We start from the raw sequence: 24568 nt of genomic DNA on the forward strand, positions 1-24568 counted from the left end.
TTTATTTTATCAAGAAGACTGTATTTGCTTGTCTTTCTTCATCCGTTAGTTTATGAGTTGAGTCTTAAACAGGAAAATAAATTTCCAAAAAAGTCTTTATCAGAGATTTTTAAAATCTTCTTCATGTTTAAGAAAAAAAATCTGCAAATACCTTACAATTTCAAGTAGTGTTTTACTAACTATATCTTTTGGCACTGAGAGTCTTTAAAAAAGAAAAAGAAAACCTGAAAACTATCATCATAGTCAGAACTATTATTAAAATTTTTAATTAATCATTATAAAAAATGAGTGAGTTGATATATTTGGATAAATCCACTGATGTCTTTCTTGTGCTTAGAATCTCCCCTGTCTTGGAGGTGCAGGCTATTGACGCAGAATATGTTATACTCTAGGTCTTGAGCATCTTTATGAATTCTAGTCTCGCACCCTAGTCCTTCCCTTTAGGTATCAAGAATGTCTACTCAAGTTCCAGTGGCTTCTGGGCATGTTTTAGAAATTCATTTGCTGTTTATAATTGATTTTAAGTGGAACTTGGCACTCTGTCTTGAACAGCCTGCTACATCAAGAGGAAATGGCTGTTGCCTACCAACCAGATGATTACTGGGTGTGTCGGCTATTCAGAATTCTTTTGGGAGACCCAAAAACGCAGGAAAGCAGAGCTAAAGGATTTCAAGGATAGATTTTCTCCTCCGCATTCTGGTTTCTTGATGTGTAATAGATGCTGCCATATCCTCGTTCAGTTAATGCTCCTTGTCCTGGAAGGAACAAAACATGTAGGTTGAAGAGCTTTGTTCTACCTCCCAGTGTTGCTTCTGTTTGCAGATATAACAGTTGACTTTGGCTGATGTTGCGGATATGTCAGGATCTGATGTTGACTTCAGAATAACAGGCAGGCCCTTCTTTGGGCGGAGACTTCTACTGCTCTGCCAGTTCAACTGAGGCTCCCCTTTTGTTCTGTGCCACCACAGGCTGCCTCTGCAGCTTTCTCTGGGTTAATCACAGACAAGGCCCAACTGTTTGATATGTATCAGCTGAGAGTTCCACAAAAGCCCAGACCCAAATCTCAAATAACAAGAGGAAGAAGGATGCCTCCTTATCAACCAGTGTCTTATCAAGTGCCTATTGGGTCTTAGACTGGACTCTGAGGAAGTACTTAACTGACTGGTACTACTGGGGGCCCTAACCGCACAATTTACAACGCATGGTGTTAGGAAGCCTATAATTGTTGGTGAACAAGAAGATGCACCCACGGTTTGTTTGTTTTTAAACTGTTGGGAGCACTGTCTCAGTATGCTAGTTAAGACTTTCACACTGGTCCCATAGGAAGCAGGTCTTGCATACAAGGCGCATGTAAATTGTGCATGAATATGAAACTGCACCTATTATCAGTAGAAATTACCCATTAAAAAGATATACTACCTGCCTCTTAGAATTACTTATTTTGTTGGCAAAGTGTCTTGAAAAGATTTACTCCAACACTAATATTGTCTGCCATTTTCATGTCATGGAATAATTACACCCTTCTACTTTAAAACGTTTCATATCAGCACATCGTCTGCCCAGGCCAGTTGACCATTCCCTGAGCTTGCACTTTCAGTGCTGGCAAACTGACAACACACCTGTCCGTAGCCACACACACACAGCCAATCCTGTTGCTGGAATTAAGAGGAAAAATCCAATTCTTCCTCTTAATTCCGGTAAGATGCAGAGTGTTTGATTTTTTTTTTTTTCTCTCTCTCTCTCTCTCTTTTTCATTGTGACACTCAGGAACATGTGAGGTAAGTGGTCCAGGGATGAGTCATCAGTGGATTTGCTTTCAGATGAAACACCTGAATCCTAAATATGTGAGGTTTTATTCAGAGACCTACAGAGTTCAGATTCTATTCTTCTCACCCCTTACAAGTCATATTACCAGGAAAAATTCTTAATTTCAAACACAAATTACAGTTCCAGCTGCATCCTCTCATTCAGACCCAGTAATCCTGCCTTTATGTGAAGAGTTATTTTATCTTCTTCTCCTCTTCCCCCTTCTCAGGGGGTGGGCAGCCTCTCACCCCGAGTCTAAGGACCCGGTTTTTAAATTTAAACTTCAGTATACAATAGTATACAGTTTTAGTTTCTTACAAGATACTTATATACTAGTATTTACCCAGACTTCTGTTGGGTTATACCTGGCGACAATAAACTCATTATTTAAGCAAATTCAAACAAAAGACACTGAATTAAACATCTCCAGTATATTCATTGGTAAATCTAATAATCCATTTTTAGTAACTTCTCTGTATGCTCATTCTCTTTTACATTTCAAGAAGATAATTGTTTTTGATATATTTTTTTATAGTTCTGAGATACTTTTCCATATTAAACCTCTATTGGGCTACACATAGGAAACAGTTATAGGTAAATATTTCTCAGGATTCAGGAGGTACATTGTAAAAAGGATCAATTCTTCCTAAGATTAGCCATATTAATTCTCTGATTCCCACAAACTGAAATATTAGCTATTGAGAATAATACTTTATGATGGATATATTAATTTCTAATAATTATTGGATGGTACAATAACAAATTCCTTTCTAACTAGTGACTTCTATTCATGGATGTAGTGCTATAAAGTTATACACCTTTGTCATTCATATTTCTGGGTGGTTGAGTAAGGTGGGAACTATTTTTGATATGCAGGACCAAATACTGAAGCAGTGGGGTTCCATGTGCTTTCCTGTCAGCAAAAGTATCAGCTAACTGCCAGGAATCCCTGATAAGTCCCGTTTCAAGCAAGGAGAGTCTAGATAATACCAAACTACAAGACAACAGTTAGTGCGTGTGAACTGTCAGTGCTGCCAAACTGAATTACCATTCCCACCCAAAATAAACACCCTGAAGTTGAACAAAGCTAAGCCATCCTTCTGTAAGGTATGTAGTGGATTTAGCGAGTGAGAAAGACAGATCTTTGATTTGTCAAAGCAGTCTTAAAATACTACCATTTTTCCAAGCCAGAAGTTGAAAAGGTCAAGGGGGAGCTTTAAAACGTGATAACATTGTCTTGGAATTGGGGATGTATGGCATTTGCTAAGCAAATGGCAGACTGAATGAAAGTCAGATGAGCTTTGCTCCACTCTGGAGGAGCCCAGAGCACAGAATAAAGACCAGCTCTCCGATCCTGACTTGACCACTATTGCTGTTACCTGGAAAAGTAACCCACACTCAATGGGCCTCAGTTTTTCCATATGTAAAATAAGGAAGACAGGCTCAGAGAATAGATAGAGGATTTTGATTCAAATGATCATTTCTTGAGAAAAAAAAAAAAAACTACTAAAATGGTTTTATTAACAGGTTATGAACCCAGTCATTATTTTTTTGAATATACCAAATATCAAAGATTTGCCTGACTGGAGTGACCATTGTCTAGTGGACCGAAAGGTAGCCAGTTTGATTCCTGGTTAGGCCACATTCCTGGATTGTGGGTTTGATCCCCATTTTCTTTTCTCTCCCCGCAAACCTCCCCTCCCTTCCTCTCTCTTCAGGTGAGGATTGTTTGTTTTTTTTAAGTGTCAAAGGTTTACAGGTACAGCGAAAATTAAGTAAGGAAGGGAATCTTTAATTAGAAATGTCAAAAAAGAAGTAAGGTCACAGAGGGATTTTGTTAAAATGAAAAATTGGTTGTATCAATTCTGCAACCATTAAGTTGTTAGTATCCTTAATGTTAGGTGTATTTGTCTTATCTCCTCAACTATTAGGTTGAATCATGAAATTGCATTTTTCTTGGTTAAAAACAGTTCCATATCATCAGTTTTGCCCTATAGATGTCATCTCCATGGGAGCAGAGAACACACAGTGCTGTGTGTTATTCCCTTATTTCCTTTAGTTCTTGCTATAATGCCAGGCACATTTGTTCGTTGACGATATGAATTGAAAGCAGTATTGGGGAGCAGAAAGTCTTTCTGAAATCACTTAGGGCAGTATATTGTTTTTTTAAAATGAAGAAAATAAGACCCCAAAAGTTCTTAGATTTGTAGTTCTTTTGATGTTCAAAATGACATTGAGACATTATAAATAAGTCTTTAATGTGCTTTGAATATTCTACCTACCAGTAAAAAGGTACATTTTTTAGTAATAGTTCATAGCAATTGAAGTTGGCAAAAGGCATTGATCTTTTGCCATTTTTGTTAACAAGGAGATTAACAATTTTGGGGGAGGGGTATTTTTTAATGGTTAATGCTAACAAGAAAAACTTAATCCAAAGGAACATGGTAACAGTAATACCTGAATATCGGCATGATCTGGATCTAAAACATAATCCCCAAATGCATTATTTTACCATATTTCATAAACTTCATTTCTCTATAAGGAAACAATCTCTGCTTGTGGATCTAGTTACTGTTTATAGAAAGGTGTCACAGCTTAGCAAAATTAGAAATAGACTAAGTGCAAAGATATTTATAGGTCATTTTTTTTTACTTAGGTCAAACACACTGTGGAACCCTGCATTTTTCATGACTTTCTGCCACTTTAATTATAGAATAATCACATTTTATTGCATTTGGTTTAATATTTGTCAGTAACAGTTTACACTGAAGCCTACAAAAACCCTCAAATAATAGAGACCAGCACCCTATCTTTATAAATGAGGAAACTGAGGCCCAATGAATTTAAGTAACTATTTGTACCTTGGGAGTTAAGTCACAGAGCAAGTTGGGACTTTGCTGTCCTAGTACACACTGTCTATTGTGTCATTTGTTCTTTTAATTGCAAAATCTTTGCCTCATATGAGTACCCTCTCAAAAATGGGTGAAGATTAAGTAAATAATGCTATGACCTTATTGCTTAGAATGAAGCAGAGCCTTTTATTGATGATGACATGTTATCTATATAATAAGAGGGTAATATGCTAATTAGACTGGATGTCCTTCCAGACAAAGCCACAATGGTGGGTGCTGAGGCAGAGGCAGTTAGGGGCAATCAGGCAGGCAGGCAGGGTGGTTAGGGGCAATCACACAGGCAGGCAGGTGAGCGGTTAGGAGACAGCAGTCTCAGATTGCAAGAGGGATGTTGGACATCCCCCTCCCCCAATCCCATGCACGAATTTCGTACACTGGGCCTCTAATATGAATATATTTAGAAGCTATGTACAGATTTAATGATCACTGAACAATTGATAGAGACCACAAGGCAAGACTGTTTCTCTTTAACAAATTCGCTAGTTTTCCAAACCCTTGGAAGAAGCATCAAGTAAAGCTTTGAAACAGAGGCCTATTGGATACATGGCCTATGCTTGATGGGTTTTTTCTTTGTTTGTTTTTCCTGGTAGAAACATGAGTTCAGCTGGCCCTGATGGGAGGAAAGTGATGAGACGATGTGATGGACTGATTGATTCGCTGGTCCATTATGTCAGAGGAACCATTGCAGATTACCAGCCAGACGACAAGGTGACGCAAGAGTTAAATATCTTACATGCTGAATTATTTTGTCTTACTAAGACTCTTCAGAGTATTCTTTTTTTTAAATATATTTTATTGGTTTTTTTTTACAGAGAGGAAAGGAGAGGGATAGAGAGTCAAAAACATCAATGAGAGAGAAACACCAATCAGCTGCCTCCTGCACACCCCCCACTGGGGATGTACCTGCAACCAAGGTACATGCCCTTGACTGGAATCAAACCTGGGACCTTTTAGTCCGCAGGCTGATGCTCTATCCACTGAGCCAAACCAATTTTGGCCAGAGTATTCTTGAAGTAGTAGTTTGGATTTAGCTTTATTCCTTAACTCATTTATTGAGATGAGGATTTCTTATACACACTTAAAAATATTAAAATATATCAAGCTCCATTTTTTTCTATTTTCCAGACTTAAATTTCTAACTATTTTTTTTAACAACTCTGTGTAGATATTCAAAAGGAGCCCAGATGCTCCATGTTCAGCAATGAACTTAAATTCAACTCTTCCCTCCTCCCAAACTTGCTCCTTCTCTGTGTAATCTTTCTTCATAATCACCATCATCCACCAAATGAAAATAGAAATATGGGTAATCTCGAACTGCCTCTCCTGACATCCCACAGCAATAAATCATGCCCATTCTACCTGTGAAATGCCCTTTGGTTTATCATTCCTGCCTACCTCTGCTGTCCTAGTTTGTACAACTTTCATATTGATTATTGCAATCGGCTCTTGATTAGCCCCTACAAACCACCTCTCCTCTTGTTTTCCAGTTTCACATGGTTACTAAGTTATATACATAAAATACAGAACATTCTGAACCCACTCTAAAAAGTAAACTAGAAGGGCTCTCCAACGTTTCAAGAAATTCAGCCTCAACGCCTTAGCACTGTGCTTGTGATCGTTCATGGTCTGGCCTTAGCCTTTCTGGCCATCCTCATTCTATTCCCCCAGTCTCCCTATAGTCCAGGCATCCAGTAAACCTTGTAAGATCTAAAACCTAGTAAGTCCTGTGATAACACACTTGCAAAGGGATGTCTATATGTATCTGATCAATATTTGTGTGTTTTCTTAGGCCACAGAGAACTGTGTGTGCATTCTTCATAACCTCTCCTACCAGCTGGAGGCAGAGCTCCCAGAGAAATATTCCCAAAGTAACTATATTCAAAACCGGAATATCCAGATGGACAACAACAAAAGTATTGGGTGTTTTGGCAATCGAAGCAGGAAAATAAAAGAGGTATGTGGGGAGGAGATGGGGAGGGGGGAACTTTGAAAGAAAAAGTGGTTATGTAGGTACATTTCCATGTACTTAGTATGCTAGGGTTAGCAAAAGTATGTTTCCAGTTGTGAGTACACAAAGCACAGGGTTTATTCTGTTATTATTTATTAATTATTGAATTAATTTTCACATGGACGATTGTAGACCTACTTTTGCTCACCCCTTATGCCAGGCATTATTTTGAGTTATTTTCATCCTTACATCAACCCTACAATGTGTGTATGCTTAATACCCTCATATATTGAAAAGGAAACAGTTGCAAAATGGCTAATCAGTTTTCCCAGAAAAAAATTATTCAGCAAATTAAGAGGGGACAAGATTCAGTTCCAGGCAATCCAGCTCTAGATTTGCATTGTTAGCCATTAAAACCATACTGCTTCATGCCCTGTTGCTTAGGAAATCAGCTTAAGACACCATAGCCAATGGTATATATAAGTTGTTTCAACATTTAAAAACAGCCCAGATATTCAGATTTGGACATTCTAAAAACAAACTTCGTTCATTCCAAAACGCAAGTCTGTAGGAAGGAATACTGTTCACCCTGGCATTTTATGAAAACTAAAAGAATGTGACCTCTCCAACTCCTCGGGGTGTCGTGGTGTTTGTGAACTTGGAGAACAACTGGTAAATTTAGAATCCTGATGTGATCCCGGGCCACTTCACTGGACTGTGTTTCTTATCTTCAGAGCGTTTGTGCCTAATTTAGCTTTTCATTTACCAGCAGCCTGGAAACTGTTCTAGGGCAGCCTATGCTTTATGCCCTGAGTTCTTTCTCACAATGAAATGGAAATTTGAGGATGTGGGATGTTGCTAGGCAGAAATGGTCATCATGGGCTAAAAGTGAAGCGACCGGGAATCGTACACATTTGTGTTTTCATTTCCATTTCAGGGGCTTCTTACTATACAAATTATGAGTCTCTCACATGTGTCAAACACAAGGCCCGTGGGCCAAATCCAGCCCGCCAGGCCTTGCAATGTGGCCCGCACCGCGCTGTCATCACTGCACTCCGCTGTCAGTTTATGACATTGTCAGTTTTATGACTGTTCAGTAAACCATTCGACCCGCGATTTAGGCTGGATTTTAGATTTTGGCCCCTTCTCTGATTGAGTTCGACACCCCTACATAGTCTCAGTGTTCCTAGTCTCTTGGTGTGGGTGTAGAATTGTAGAAATCCCTTGAAAGTATTAATTCTAGATTTCATCATGTGTGTTGTTAGCAGTACCAGGACATGCCCATGCCTGAGGAAAAAAGCAACCCCAAGGGTGTGGAGTGGCTGTGGCACTCCATCGTGATCCGGATGTATTTGTCCTTGATCGCCAAAAGTGGCCGAAGCTACACCCAGGAAGCATCTTTGGGAGCCCTCCAGAATCTCACGGCAGGAACTGGCCCAGTGAGTACCATGTCTGTTTTCCTACTTTGTACAGTAATGACATTATAGAGATTCTTCTAGCCCACCCCACCACCCTCTGCCCCAGGCCTTTACCACCCTGCTTTCAGTGACCATGGGTTACGCATATGTGCATGCAAGTTCTTTGATTGATCTCTTCCCACCTATGCAACTCCTCTGCCTTCCCCCTGAGGTTCCACAGTTTGTTCCATTCTTCTTTATCTCTGGATCTATTTTGTTCATCATTTTATTTTATTCATTAGATTCCACAAATGCGTGCGGTCATGTGATACTTATCTTTCTCTGACTTGCTTATTTTGCTTAGCATAATTCTCTCCATTCACATCTTCTTGTAAGCTGGCTGGTGGTAATAAGAGGGCTTCTGTGGTTTGGGAAAGTGATAGTAGTCTTGGGAAGCTCAGCATGGGAAAATGAGAAGGTAAGATAATAAATTAATGTCCCTGTGTCATTCAGGTCTCTTTGGTAGTTTCCCATTCTGTTTGAGCACAAGTACATTTTATAGAAAATAAAAAAGATTGAAAGTTGTTCATACATATTCTTAACCACAATGCTAAGATAAATGTTGGTTTTAGCACTGAACAATTTGATTCAGAACAGAGCAAGCTTCTGTGTAAACTCATTAAAGAATGACTATGACTTCTCAAATAAAGAATAAATATTTTTATTATCTATAAGATGCTTTTCCCTTTAAGGATGGGTACTTGGCACCTGGCCATACCATGAATTATTTTGAGGGAGTTTATTCTAATCATTTTATGATCAAGGCAAATAATTTTAGTTCAAATAGTTACATATTTATAGAATCCCTAACTATGTGTAGCAAGGTGCAAAATATATGAAGGTGGGAATAACCTTTTACTGTTTTATATATTTTGACTTTGCTCATATAAAGTAAGTGAGAAGCAGTTCTTATTGTGTAGTTGAAGTTCTTGGACACAAAGCACAGATGTCCTTCCCAACTCCACACTGCAGGGGACATCTGCTGTGTTTGCCCACCCAGCATTTATCATTCCTTTTGGTAAAACACTCTGATTTTCCACTGAGATGCTACTCCTCCTTTACCATTTCAGTGGCAGAAGTATTAGTGACCCTCCCCTGCTCAAATCCATGCCTCTGAAATTCACATGTGGGCACATTACCCAGACCTGGCCACCCCCAACTGCCCTTTCCTGCAGGCTTGGACGCCCCTAACTGCCCTTCCCTGCAGGCCTGGTCACCCCTAACTGCCCTTCCCTGCAGGCCTGGTCACCCCTAACTGCCCTTCCCTGCAGGCCTGGTTGCCCCCAACTGCCCTTCCCTGCCAGCCATCTTGTGGCCATCTTTGTGACCACATGAGGGCCATCCTGTGTGAGGGTGTGATGGTCAATTTGCATATTACTTCTTTATTATATAGGATTATTAGCATCATGTAACAATGTTACAAGGACTCTTGTTCTTGCAAGTTAGGAGATGCTTTTTATTAAAGTTTTTACTTTTATGAATACCTTTTCTGATTTTTTTAAACTTTGTTATGCTTAGATGGTGTGATTTTGAAAAAATACTTGGTTTTATAATTTTTAAAAAGAATCACTAAATAGAAAAACATGAGAAGCAAGCCATTATACATGATTCCAGAAAAAAATCCACTCCATAAACCTGTATTCATAACGGACCTTTAGGAAGCCTAGGGACTAAGAGGTAATTGAAGTGGTCATCTATTGTACAATGGATAGATGGATAGGAGGAGGAGAAGGCTCTGAGCCCTCTAAAGCCCCAGTGGATGTTGGGAAAGGAGAAGTAGGGCTTGATATGACAAAGAAAATGCTATGTGGATGACAGAGCTGGATGGCAGGAACACAGGAGAGCAAAGATTTGCATATGACGGAAGGCAAATATCTAGACTAGTCATCGGGAAGAGAGAGGAATCGTAAGCCCACCTACGTCTAGACATAAATTGCCTCCTGTCTAGACGGCAACAGGGGAGGATTCTTCTCAGAGGAGAGCAAATAGTCTAATGGGGAGTTTTGTGAATTAGTGAAAGATAAAGTGTTTACAGTAAAACAAACATTCTAAAATAGTGGTTATTGAACTTTTTTGAATCAAGAAGCCTGAGTAATAAAAGTTATGGACCCTTTTCCTGAGAAAGATAAACGCAAGAGTAGTTTTAAGGGCCATCTGTTCCCTCCCTGAAATCCATCCTGGACCCTGTATTAAGAGCCCTGTTCTAGAAGGTACAGTGGGGAATGTGAGAAGGACACAATCTGTAGGGAGCTGGGGGCGGGGGGGGGGGGGGGGGGGGCAAAAAGGAACAAGCTGTGTTTGAATAAGATAAACAGAGAAGATACACCCTGAAGAATGGTCATGAATTGCAGAAATTTCTGGAAATTTCTGGCATGGTGACCTCAAATTAGCTTCAAATAAAACTCTATAAAGTTCCCCACACACAAGCTAAGGCCTGGGTATTGTTAAAGGCTTGCTGATGCTGGGAAGAGCCTCGTCAGAACTCAGATGCCTGGTGAAAGTAGGCGACCAGCCTAATTCTAGAGGTTTGCCTCTAGAGGACCTGGACCTACAACTAGCACATGAGCCTTTGACACAGAGCATGGACTTACAGATAGTCTGACTAGCAAAGCATTTCTTTTTTAAAAAGCCCAGTGTCTCTTTCATAATAAACTGTTTTTTTGGAAACAAATAACTTCATTGAAATATGTAAAATGCCAAAATTTGAACAAGACAAAACAGAAAAGATGACTAAGCCAACAACCAATAAATATAGCTTTGATTCTACAACGGTGATACCAAAACATTGTCTTTATCATGTTCATTTCACAGTGATGAACTAAAACTGTGAATAAAAGGTGGACTGATCAACAGAAAGGAAAGACAAAGACAGGCCCATTTTATTTATAAACAGATGCAAAAAAATATAGTAGCTAACTAAATCCAATGCTATATTAAAAACCACTGCATAAACTGTTTTTACCAGTAATTCAATTGAAACCCTAAAAAGAATGTAAAGACAGTATCTTTAGGCTGATTTAGTCACAGTTCTAGTTTTGAAAACGTCTTGCTCAATCTCTAGCATCCACAGAAACAGTATTATCGTGAAATCAAATGCAATAGCATTTACAGGATGTGTCCCACGAAACAGATGCCGATGTCAGTAGCGCACACCGTGGTCCAGAAGGAAAATGGCCTGCAGCACACCCGGAAGATGCTGCACGTGGGGGACCCGAGTGTGAAGAAGACCGCAGTCTCCCTGCTGAGGAACCTGTCTCGGAACCTGTCCCTGTGCAATGAAATTGGTGAGTCAGTGAGAATGGCTACATGGAGTGTGACCATGTTGGAAATACAAATGCAATGAAGCATTGTCCTGATCACATTTTTTTTTTACAATGATGGGCTGAAAACATGAATAAAGATAAAAAATGTGATAACTAGACCTGACTCTTGTGCACCCAGGCATCAAGGGTAGGCTTTCTAATTGGGTCTCTTACTGGATATTTCTTCATAGCCAGCATTTTTGTTTATTCATTTTAATTATGCAGAAGATTCAGCATGGATGGTTTTAGAATAAATACAATGAAACATATTTGCTCCTTTTTATGGAAGTCTGTATTGACAAGGATGATAACTATGCTATACTATCACATAACAATGTTTTATTTACTTGCTTAATACTTAGAAATACCTGATAACTGTGAATCAAGTAAAAAACTATAAAATGACATAATGGGAAGATAATGTCAAAATTAAGTATGCTTCCTAATTCTCTAAAAGTAGTCACTTCACTGAAATTATAAACAAATTTTTGTGGGTTTATTTAATGGAGTGGATTCTAAAATCACACACATACACACACACACACACACACACACACACACACACGGCATGGGAGATATTGAAGTCTGTGGTTATGTTTTAATAATGTCATTTCCAAAGGCAGCAGGCAGCCCAGCCCTGGACAGGTGGTTTCATGCCCATTATAAATGTAACGAGCCTGGAAGGTTTTCAGCGGATCTAAAAGAAGCTTTGCCACCGGCACTCTCAGCATTATGGGAGTGTTCCCATTGTCTATGTGGCTTTTGTGCTCCGCTTCAGTGGGGTGCATAATCCTTTGACTTTTTTCTTTTTCCAAATAAGATGTTGACTGCATCTTTAAAACTTTATGAAAATATGATGATGAAAATATTATGCAGAAGTGCTGCAGGTTCGGCGCAGGTCCTCTCTCGGGGAAGATGAAGCTGTAGCCCCGCAGTTTATGGAATATGATTTCACTAACAAACCGCCCCCCATTGTCAGGGCAATAGTGAGATGAGGCTTCAGCAAGATAAATACAGTTTTTACATTTTAAATTGGCTTTAAGTCAAATACATAATTTGAGTAAAAAGGACCTGTCTTAGTTCAGCGTATTAAGCAGAAATAAATGAAAATATGTTTGAAATGCATGTATTGTATTTCTCTTGAGGGACTTCACGGCCAGGTAAAACTTTCCAAGTCTGGCCCAGAATGCAAGCATCACATTTTATTTCAATTTAAAGAAGTAAAAGTAACACTTATATATATATATATTTTTTAATGTGAAGATAGGCAGCTTGGTGTGGTGACGGAGTAATAGGCCTCCTGCAGAGGACATGGACCTGCATCTGCCAGTGCCACCAAGGTCACCGAGACTGGTCATTTAACTGCTCCAAACAGGGAGAGATTAGTAATCGCTACCTAGCAGTGTTTTCCCAGGATCAGGTAACAGTGTACAGTGTGTGCAAGCAACAGGAAGTATTTGGATACCTCTCTAGCATCTCAATTCACATTCATTCATTGTTTCAGAAATTTTCAAACATCCATGTCTTTGGTTTTTAGCCATTACATAAAATCTCCCTCAACAATATAACATTGGGCCAAGACCGGTTTGGCTCAATGGATAGAGCGTCGGCTTGGGGACTTAAGGGTCCTGGGTTCGATTCCGGTCAAGGGCATGTACCTTGGTTGCGGGCATATCCCCAGTAGGGGATGTGCAAGAGGCAGCTGATTGATGACTCTCTCATCGATGTTTCTAACTCTCTATCTCTCTCCCTTCCTCTCTGTACAAAATTTTTAAAAAATAAAATAAAATAAAAAAATAAAAAGCCGAAACCGGTTTGGCTCAGTGGTAGAGCGTTGGTCTGCGGACTGAAAGGTCCCAGGTTCAATTCCAGTCAAGGGCATATACAGTTGTTGTGGGCATATCCCCGGTAGGGGGTGTGCAAGAGGCAGCTGGTCGATGTTTCTCTCTCATCGATGTTTCTAGCTTTCTATCTCTCTCCCTTTCTCTCTGTAAAAAATCAATAAAATATATTTTTTTTAAAAAACAATATAACATTGATCTATAACCTTCCTATATCATGATAAGGCCTTTAATTTTAGACTTCACTATTAAAAATCCAATTTTAATTGTTCCAAAGTGAGTAAGTGAATGTATTTATGGAGGCCCACTGTGTGTGTGTGTGTGTATGTGTGTGTATATACACTGGGTGAGGCAAAGTATGTTTACAGTTGTGAATACACAAAAGAATTTATTCTTATATTATAATAAGAGAGGAAGAGAAATAAAAGAGACTCTCCCTTTCTATATTGGAGTGTTAAGCTTTGCCGATGTAAACAGTTATATTTTCTAAGAAAAGAAAAAAAAAACATGACACAAAATGTTAAAAGACTCTATCTTCTATAATTCTCACTCCTTAGACATGACCCTACCTTTCAACCTTAAAACTGAGCTACGGAAGTGGACTTGCTGGTGGTGGTGAGGCGGGAGGGGGCTCACTCATCAGTGATAGTTCTCACTGTGGGCAGCCCGGTCTCAGCAGCTGCCACTGCACCTTCAGAGAGACTGAGCATTTTCTGTTGTGATTGTCACAGATTGACTTTTATGTTTTCAACCTGAATTGAGTGGAAGGAAATGTCATGTTCTCAAGGCCTTTAGTTCTGTGATTTAACTTATTAAAAAGAGGAAGCCTTCTGATAGTAATTCGTCTCTGTTGAGAGCTTACAAGGCACAGGGTATTTTGATGCAGTAACACATATTAACCTATTTAATCCCTCAAAACAGCCCTTGAAGTAAATACTATTATTACTCCACTTTACAAATTAGAGAAAACCAAGCATAGAGAGGTTAAGTACAATAGCTTGCCCAGACCACACAGCCATTAAGTGGCAGAGACAGGACTGAAACTAAAGAGGCGTGGCTTCAGAGAATGAGATCTAAGTCCTTCACACTCTGCTGCGATGCTTAAACACAGTCAAAAAGGAAGTGTTCCGGCCTTTGAGGAGAAGATATGCCTCTCCTGTCAGTGGGGCCCAGGTGTCATCAAAGGATGCCATATTGTTCAGTTCCTGTTATCCAAGGTCTCTGTTATAGGCAAGGCAGTCGAAGATAGACATCCGGAAACAAATACTATGACTGTCATCAAGGGACCCGTAGCCACATCTGGAATTCAGATAGTCATGTAACTGATCACAATGTAGACTCATAGAGAGAAATACCGTTCAAGGTGTCACATAAACTCAGGTGAAAAAATAATAAAATTGTTTCCTAATATTATAATATTATGTGTTCTTTATGTAAATAAATATAAAAATTTATATAGAATATTAATATACATACTTTCTTATTATTTGTGTGCTTCATGGTTATATTTTGCATAAAATTCTTTACAGATGTATTTTAATTATATTCTGTTAGGCTTATTATAATTTTGCATTTATATATAATGCTATAATAAAGATTTATACATAAAGCTTTTCCTATTTTTAAAGTGATACCTTTAGTATGAATTCCCAGAAGTAGAATTACTGAGTCAAACAAAGAATGTGAAAATTTTTAAATTTCTTGGTATTTCTATCAAATTCCTTTCTGAAAAGATTTCCAGTGTATTGAGCAAATACATCTTTTTAAAAATCCTTTCAAAACTCCAGTATTAGAGATGTTACATCTTTCCATATGCTGTATTTCCTCTTTAAAATGTTCTTTTCCCAAAACTTCCTGGGATATTGAGATTAAAAAAACAGTCTTTTTAATCAAGTGTTCTTTTTCTTTCATTTTGTAGCCAAAGAAACTCTACCTGATTTGGTTTCCATAATTCCTGACACAGTTCCAAGTACTGAGCTTCTCATTGAAACCACAGCCTCTGCCTGTTACACATTGAACAACTTAATCCAGAATAGTTACCAGAATGCCCGGGACCTTCTCAACACCGGGGGCCTGCAGAAAATCATGGCTATCAGCGCCGGCGATACGTAAGTCCTTTAGCATCTGCCCAGAGGCTGTCTCCCCTTTCCCACCACCACTCCCGTGTGTAAATCTAGTTGTAAACATTATCCCTGTGGACCACAGGCAACAGTCAGAAGGGTCAAACTCCAGAGCTTCCAGCATTTCACTGACCTGATGAATTCACTTGTTTCCCAGAACTACAGCTGTGATTTAAGAACAGCAGTATGTAGGCAGAGTGGGAGGACTATGGACAGGGAATGCCCTTCACTGAAATCTGTGGAGCTGTGTTGGCCCAGGTGGCTAAGAAGAAGTAGTGATAATACAAGTGGGAGGCAGCATAATATGTTCTTCCTCTCTCTGTTTCCTCTGTCTCATCTCTTCCCACTTCTTGTTTCCTTTTGAGAAGAGAAGGTCTAATGCATATACATCATCCCACATCCCAGTTTCTGTCTTTGAATTTTCCCCATTTGAAAGGGACGGAAGAGCCCTGGCCATGTGGCTCAGTTGGTTGGAACATACACCAAAGGTTGTGAGTTTGATTCTCAGCCAGGGCACATAACTGGATTGTGGATTCAATCCCCTGTTGGGCCAAGTATAGGAGGCAGCCAGTCGATGTTTCTCTCTCCCTTTCTCTCTCTCTAAAAAAATCAATAAGAAAATATCCTCGGATGAGGATTTAAAATAATTTTTTTATATAAAAGCCTAAGTGACCATTACGACTGGACCACCAGACAACCAGTCGACTGGCTGGTCACTATGACAATGCACTGGCCACCAGAGAGCAGACACTCACTGCTGGAACTGCCCCCTGGCCTGGTGTCAATGCACTCCCACAGGGCTCACAGCTGGCGAGTACAGCAGCTATCAGTCAGATATCCCCTGAGGGCTCCCAGACTGTGAGAGGGCACAGGCTGGGCTGAGGGACCCCCCCCCCCCCAAGTGCACAAATTTCATGTACCGGGCCTCTAGTAATAAAATAAAAAGGAACAAAGAGAATGAAAACCCTTGTATAATCAAATTATTACTATTACTTCATTTAGAGTGATAGGATTTAAAGAGGGCATGAAGATTATTATCTTTTTCTCTTTATACAATTCTGAATTGTTTGATTTGTTAAAGACAACTTACTTTTATAACTGTCTAAAAAAGAGAGAAGTGTTATAGCCCAGTACTAATGAGTTGCAAAGCAAATGGACTTTATCTGTAATGGACAAGCATGTGCTTGGCCACACAGGGTGAGCAGAGGGGTCTGTGTGTCCCTGGATGATCGCCTGTGCCCTCTACCACAGCCCCACCCAGTGTAAACCCCTTGTGCTCTGAGCCCCCCTCGGCAAAGCTCATGGGAGGGAAGGCCCCATTCAGAGTCACACAATTAAATGGAGCAGGAAATATTCACCTATTTCCAGAGCCTGGCAAATAGCAGTTGGTCTGTCTTTGTGGGGGAAAAGAATTATTGCTGCAAAAACAGAAACAACGTTTTGCAGTAGTCATCCAAACTTCTAAGCAAATTTTCAAAAGACCATATGATTTTACTTATTTGAGTACTCAGACGTAACAGACACACTGGAGTGCACACTATTGTTGCTGGTGAAAGTGGGCTCTTTTGTAGTGTCTCAAGAAAGAAATTTCAAAGGGCTCATGCATGGAGAATTTAAATGTAGCGGTAAGATTTGTATTGGGGTGAAGGGAAATAATACACCCTCGGGGATATAGAGAGCGGGCAGGCTCTAGCAGCAACTTCCCTGAAACTTCTGATAATCCTCCATGTATTTTCTTGGTTCTCCATAACTAGCAAGGTGTCCCTCAAACCATCCAACCCACTTCCCTCTCATTTCTCCTGGGCTCTCATTAGGCCCTGCCCTTAACCAGTCCCTTTCCTGGACCTACCAGGGTTTCATGCCCCCTGTCCAATCTGAGTCTCTTCCCGGAGTTTTCCAGGCTAGGCTCTGCCTCTTTAAGTCACCTTCTGGCTTTTATTTCACATGCTTCAAAGTAGACTTCTGTGCCATGTTGACTTCTAAGAATTCTGTTGCATCATCTGGTTTCTACTGTGCATGTGCTGAGCAGAGGAATTTTCTCTCCTCTTCCATCCCATAATCTGGTCTCATCAGGCAGCACACTCCTCTTCCCCCCCCCCCCCTCCCCCAGGAAGATTTTCCTGGTTGCTTGGAGAGTTAAGTCTCCTCCATAGTCCCCTGGAGTGTGTTCATGAGTCTAATGCTGTAGCCTCCTGGTAAATCCAGCTTAATGGGATGCTGTAACTTCCTAGTGAAGCAGACCCAATGTGCGATTAGCTTCCCAGTTTATTAAGCTTAATATTTGATTCAGCTCCCTAGTTTATTAAGCGTAATGTCTGAATCCCTTTGGTCTCCCTCTCTTTATTAATAACTATCTAACTACCCCTGTTTAGCACCTTCACTTTTGGGAACTTCTTGTAGCTTAGCAACATATGGATGAGCTAATCTGTAATTTCTTTGTCGCCCCAAGTGTCCATTTGTGAGCCAGTCTTCACATGCCCTGCCTAAAAAAAGAAAAGAGAAAAAGTCAACAAAGAATGTGTTGCTTGCTAAAGTGTTGTACACCTGGTCTGTAATTTATGGCATCAACTTAAATGAAGACATTAACTGAGGCAAGCTCAGATTCCCAGAATTTGAGTTCATTCAGGAATAGCAGAGAAATGACAGTGCTGGTAACCCTTCCTGCAGCAAGCTACCGGGGAGTCTCAGTCTTCTCTAACCAGACACTTACTGGCAGTCAGTCTCTCAGTTCGTAAGTTCTCTTCTGAGGGGGCATGCATGACATTCTCTATTTCGTATCCTCTGGTTTCATTCTAGGTTGAAATCCTTTCAGGTGGGCTAGAATGGGGACCAATTATCATTATATCTTTTATCTTTGAATAAATGAATTCCCAGGTGTCAACAGCCAACTTATAAACAAATTTTATACACATAACACCCTTGTGAAGGGGAGGAAAAATACTTTTTTCTCTGTCCTTCTAGTGTTATCGGGGGAATTGAGATATTGAGGATAGAGTCCTTATGATATCTCAAGAAAGAAAAAGAACTTTTTTAATCTCACACAGGAGGATGAGTGATTTTTATTTGCGGTGAATTACATCCCTAGGTTTCCAAAGTCCCATTTCTCTGAATCCTGTTCTTGAAGGAGTGCAGCTGGGGCTTCGGTAGAGCTGAAAGCAGAGTCAGTGTCCACAGTTCCCATCCCACATTGCAGCGAGGTCCAGGTCAGCAGCAGCTAGTTACACAGCCCTTTAGTCCATTGTGTGTAGGGGTGGTCATGTGGGTGAATGCAGGAAGCAGGAGTATGAGATCCCTGAAACCAAGAGTCACCCAAGAGCACAGCACGCTAAGAGCATAAGAGGAACCAAGAAAACAAGAGAGCTAACGCTGGATTAAATTTTCCTGTGCTCGCAGTGGCCACGCCCATTCTGGCCAATGACCCTTTCCCGGGTGTGACTGACAAACAAGTACCTTTCCAATGTCACCCAAACTTCACGGGTTCAGAAGGCACTGTAGGGAATAGCCTGGCAGCTCCCCGGGGAGGGTAAAGCTTTCACTTCCTGGTGAAACTGCCTAAATGACACGTCTATAACATTGGGCCTTCCCTTTGCTCCTTTCCTGTTGTTAATAACTAGGTTAATTACAACGGTATCACTAGGTTCTTGGCTGAGACACCCTGCAATAAAAAAGGCAGGTTAACAGGAGAAAAACAAAGAAAGTTTGATAACATGTAAACCTGTATCCTTGGGAGAGACCCAGGAAAACTGAGTAACTCCTAGAAATGGCCCACGCCACCAACAAAAGATGCTGGGGAAGAGGGGAGGCCAGTTTGGGGGGTTCCCAGGAAAAGCACAGTAAACAAGGGTTGTTAGGCAGGTTGAAGTCATTGCCTTCTCCATTGGTCAAACTTTCTAAAGATTTCATCATCCCTCACTCTCTGGTACAGATACTCCTGACAAATGGAGATTTTCCTATAAATGTCTCTTCCACTCAGTTTTCAGAACTTTCTCTAGGTCTGCTGTTTCTTAAAAATAATCAGCCTAAAATAATTCCATGCCAGAGAGGCATATTTTGGGGTGGTAAATTCGGTCACCCTTCACTTGCTGTTGAACTCTTTCCGGTTTTAAATATTGGAGACCCATAGCTTTCATGGATTATTTAGTGTCTGGGTTATAAACAAGCCAGTCTGAGAAACACACGCGGTAACTGACTTCTGTAGGGTGCCGATCTGCCTTACCCTCTCTGCCAGGTCGGTGAGGAAGAGAAAGGCTTTTCGCTGAGGAAGGAGCCCAGCATGCGCTTCTCCATACAGCTTTGCATTCTCTATTTTCGGTTGCATGTTTACAAACCCCTATGATAGGGAAGATAAAAGATATGTTTCTTTGTTAAAAGAAAGTTCAGGTGATAGAAGAGAAAAAGATCAAAGAAAGCATTTTCTCCTGAGCCAGAAACAGGAAATTTAGGACAAATTTAAAAGCTAAACATCAAAAACTAAATATAATGTCAAATGCAGAAGTGACTTGGATTTAAAACAGGAACACATTTGACATTTGCTCTACACAAGAACAAAGACATTTTGAACCTATTTTAACAAATGCTCCAACAGGCATTTATTTGATTAACTTGAAAAAATTATTCCTACCTATAGAGTCACTCAGTCTCATTTTTCAGTCACACTTGCCTGCATTTGCATTCCCAGATGAATTCCCTGTCAAGAGGACAATTTGCATACTATACTTTTATTATATAGGATACATGTATATGATAAAAAAATACATGCACACACATTATAAACATACAAATATATTTATTCTATAAATGACAATATAAATATACAAATATAAATTGTATTCTATAAATAATTTTAAGGATTTGTAACATATTGTTTATAAATAGCAAAAGTTTGCTCTATAAACTATTTATTTGTTAGCACTGTTAGTGGTTTTAAAAGATTTTTTCGCCTGGCTTGTGTGGCACAGTGATTGAGTGTCAATCTATGAATCAGAAGGTCACAGTTTGATTCCCAGTGTGGGCACATGCCCAGGTTGCGGGTTCAATCCCCAGCAGGAGGCAGCTAATCAGTGATGTTGCTCTCTCTCATCAATGTTTCCTTTCTCTCTCTTCCTCTCCCTGAAAACCAATAAAAATAAAAAAAATTCTTTTCTCAAAATAATTTCTAGCCTGGCCAGCATGTTTCAGTGGTTAAGCATCAACCCTTGAACCAGAAGGTCATGGTTGATTCCTGGTTAGGGTACATGCCCCAGTTGTGGTCAAAATCTCTGGTGAGGGACATGCAGGATTCAGGCTATCGATGATTCTCTCTTATCATTGATGTTTCTATCTCTCTCTCCTCTTTCTTCCCCTCTGAAATCAATAAAAATTTTAAAAATAATGATACTTTCGCCGAAACCGGTTTGGCTCAGTGGATAGAGCGTTGGCCTGTGGATTGAAAGGTCCCAGGTTCAATTCCGGTCGAGGGCATGTACCTTGGTTTCAGGTGCATCCCCAGTACTGGGTGTGCAGGAGGCAGCTGATTGATGTTTCTCTCTCATCGATGTTTCTGACTCTCTATCTCTCTCCCTTCCTCTCCGTAAAAAGTCAATAAAATATATTTTAAAATATATCATTATAAAAGAGGTTCCTGGCCTGAAGCTTACCATTTGATTTTCTTGTCATTGTGAATAACCTGACTTAATGGATGGCTACTGAGCAATGGCAGTTAAAGAAGATTGACAGACCATCCAACCTCCGAGCCTCGGACTCATTCTCACTGATCTCGGAATGTCCTTTTCTTCTTTCAGCTCTGCCTCCAACAAAGCAAGCAAAGCCGCTTCTGTTCTCTTATATGCCCTGTGGTCACACACGGAGCTCCACAATGCCTACAAGAAGGTAAGAGCGCTCAAAAGGCAAGTGTCCTAGTTAGCTGAGCCAGGTCCTAATAGCCCACTTGTCCGGGAAATCACTAAGAACTGCAGTTTTCTGTGTGAAAATGTTGTTACCATTCACATTTTTGTTTGCTTATTCCAAAGGCTCAGTTTAAGAAGACAGATTTTGTCAACAGCCGGACTGCCAAAGCCTACCACTCCCTTAAAGACTGAGGAAAGTGAGAGTGCTCTCGGAAATCCCAACCTCACCATTCTCGGCCACAAGAAAACCCAAAGGAAAACACCTATTTTTCTACTTCCCAGTCCAAGAAACCTCAGAAATAAAGCATGCCTTGTTTTTATTCTTTTCTATTTCTATGGTCCCCTGAGTCCAGAAGACAAATAATCGGAATGTGACTTTATTAGTCTTCCAGAACATTTTCACAAGTTTGCCACCAGAAGACACTGGCTTCAGGCTCTACTGGGCTTTGGGATCAGGGCTCACGGTTCATGGCCTCCTGGAACCAAAATGTGAATTCGTGTGGAATGGACGTTGACAGAATAAATAAGGAAAGAAGCTGTTGTAGTATTACTAAGATTTTAAAAGTTTTATCTACATTTTTATGTTCTGGTTTCCATGTTTTGTCACTTATATGCACATTGCTTCACCAGAGGGCCATGAGTATATGGTCTCTGCAGTGTTGAAACAAATGGAAAGGACAAATATTTGCTAAGATATCCAGGAAAAAATTTAATGGCAAAACTGTTTTTTTGTTTGTTTGTTTTTTATTATTTTGTGCTTGTACTTATCCTCTTGAATTTTTTCTCTGACTTTAAATGAACTTAAGAAGTTTAAATCATGAAGCATGCGTGTCTATAAGAAAAAGAATTGAAAGGTAGTGATCAAACAGATTTAAAATCTTTTCTACAGAAAAAGGAACTTTGGCTATGAAATTTATAATACTATTTCCTCTAACCATTGAGTAAACGAGATTTTTGCTTAAGGAAATACGTTACCTATAACAGCATTAAATGCAAGTCTCTTCTGAACAGTAACACTCAATGTAATCTATTTCCTGGACTTTCTCAGCCTCTGCAGTGGCTGGTGGAAGAATGGACTCTATATTTAGCTACAAAAGGAATCAAGGTCTCTCAAACTGCAGGGCATTCTAATGAGTTACTTTATCAACCAGCCCAACTTTGCCCAACATTTAGAAAAGAGCACAAAGCCACTAAGTCTCATAATCTTCCTCTAGCCATTATTTTAAGTAAAGGAACCTCTAGAGAAGAAAAATGAAGACATTATGTTGAGGATAAATGGGTCTAGGCCACCCAGAAGTGATATGAAAAGTACTAATATGTAAAAGTTGACAACATCGTCTATTAGGGCGAATCTGTATTAAGTGTTATTTTAACTGGACTATGGTTTATGCCATTCATAATGAAGTAGTCTTCTCAACAACAGTTCTGTTTTATTTTGCTTTTTAGAAGAAATCTGATAATGTTTGTTATAAGAAAGTAAAAAGGAAAAAATTCATCTCCTTTTGTCCAGAAAAGTGTAATAGAAAATAAATTGCCATTTTCTATTTAAATGTGTACGTCTTTATTATATTTAGAACTTGAAATTTTTTCCATTTTAATAGCTCAATGGAGAAGATTGAAGTTACTAACCTAGTTTAATCTGAATTATTTGATACCCATTTTTAAAATATGGAAGATAGAAATTATCTTTTTCCAGAGTTTTGACAATAAGCATTTGGAGTATCTTTGATTTCTGTTCAAGAAGTTTCTGTATTTTTTAAAGCACTAGAGGAGCCTTTAGTAAAGTTCAGCACAAAGTTAGGCAAAAATAATGTTGCCTGCATTAGTATCTGGGCATCTAATTTATATATCTTAGTATATGTGATATGATTGATGTGACATTTGAGGATTTGACCTTATAAACTTTAATCTAATTACTAAGAGTTTAATACTTTGTAATTCTTCCCTAACTAAAGTCCTAAATCCTTTACCAACTAACTCTTTGTGCAAGAAAGACAGGTCCAGCTAGTGACTAAAACATGTTCAAATGGAGACACAAGTGTGTTAGCAACACATACAAGTGTGTTAGCTATTGTTAAATTTTAGTAAATGGAGTGAGTCTGTGACCACGAAAGATAGACTATGTTTGATTCCTGTGTTTTGCTTTGTCACTCTGCTTACAAAAATTTTATACTTTGTATCGGTGAACATCTCTGGGGGAGGTCAATGTTTGATTGATTATCAGTTTTGATCACTGGTCCACACACAAAGCTCTTTTATTTCCCATGTACCCAGACTGTGCCCATGTCATCAAAGGAACTGACCAGCTGAGCGAGCCTTTGCATATATTCATGCTAAGAGTTCCATAGGGCTGTGCCTTGTCAGGAATTCTACATGGTCTTCGGGAATATGGGATATTGCTGCCATTTCTATAACTGGAAACATTTGTTTATACCGATGGGAAAACTAAAGAATTATCTGACAAAATAGAGAGGAGATTAACATGTCAGATGGGAAAATAAACAGCATGGGTAGAGAAACCACTTTGAAACCAATATAATCACCCTCTGAAGAAGCAATTTCCTAGAAGAAAAGGGAAATGGGGAATACCTGTGTGTGTGTGTGTGTGTGTGTATAAATGAAATTTCCTTTAAATAACATGTGATGAACTCATTGCATTGGAATGACGAGACTTCAGTATATGTGTACTTTAAGCAAAATTGAAGAAGCATCAATCACAGAATCTGAGGATTAAGAGGGAATTTAGAGGGCATCTGGTCATGTCCTCTTTAAAGTATCTTCTTGCATCAGAAAAAAACTCCGTTCTAATTGAAGTGACAGAGAAGAAAAATATGCCAGCATTCATTCAACTAATGCCCAACATGATCCTGTGACTAGCCCAACTTAAGACTCACTAACTGTTGTATTAAAGTGTTTGTTGTGTGGCTCAGTGGATAAGAAGCATCACTTTGATTTCCAGTCAGGGCACATGCTCAGGTTTCAGGCTCCATCCTCCTGCAGTAGAAGACATGCAGGAGGCAGCTGATCAATGATTCTTTCTCATCGTTGATGTTTCTCTCTCCCTTCCTCTCTAAAATCAATAAAAAATTTTTTTTTAATTTTTCTTAATTAAATTATTATCTTTGTACATATACCATTGCCCCCCCCCCAATACATTCCCTCCCTCCCCAGAGTTTTGTGTCCATTGGTTGTACTTATATGCATGTATATAAGTCCTTCGGTTGATCTCTTATCTCCCCCAGATCTCCCTACCCTCCCCGCTATAATTTGACAGTCTGCTTGTTGCTTTACTGTCTC

The 24568-nt window shown here is 39.5% G+C and overlaps 1 protein-coding gene across 2 annotated transcripts in view; it reads left to right on the forward strand.

Annotated features, from left to right (window-relative positions):
• PKP2 (plakophilin 2) overlaps nucleotides 1–24337 on the forward strand; it is a 73265-nt gene extending 48928 nt beyond the window's left edge. Inside the window, exons 7-13 of one of the 2 annotated variants that reach the window (XM_084877865.1) lie at nucleotides 5309–5426; nucleotides 6508–6672; nucleotides 7932–8105; nucleotides 11254–11407; nucleotides 15185–15374; nucleotides 21167–21254; nucleotides 21395–24337. In XM_084877865.1, the coding sequence (XP_084733991.1) occupies nucleotides 5309–5426; nucleotides 6508–6672; nucleotides 7932–8105; nucleotides 11254–11407; nucleotides 15185–15374; nucleotides 21167–21254; nucleotides 21395–21463 (958 nt within the window). In that variant the 3' untranslated portion in view covers nucleotides 21464–24337. The remainder of the gene's footprint in view (nucleotides 1–5308; nucleotides 5427–6507; nucleotides 6673–7931; nucleotides 8106–11253; nucleotides 11408–15184; nucleotides 15375–21166; nucleotides 21255–21394) is intronic. The other variant, XM_084877866.1, reaches the window with a different exon arrangement.
• The last annotated feature ends 231 nt before the right edge of the window (nucleotides 24338–24568 follow it).

Source organism: Pipistrellus hanaki (genome assembly GCF_964339955.1).
Source record: "Pipistrellus hanaki genome assembly, chromosome: 3".
Taxonomy (NCBI): domain Eukaryota; kingdom Metazoa; phylum Chordata; class Mammalia; order Chiroptera; family Vespertilionidae; genus Pipistrellus; species Pipistrellus hanaki.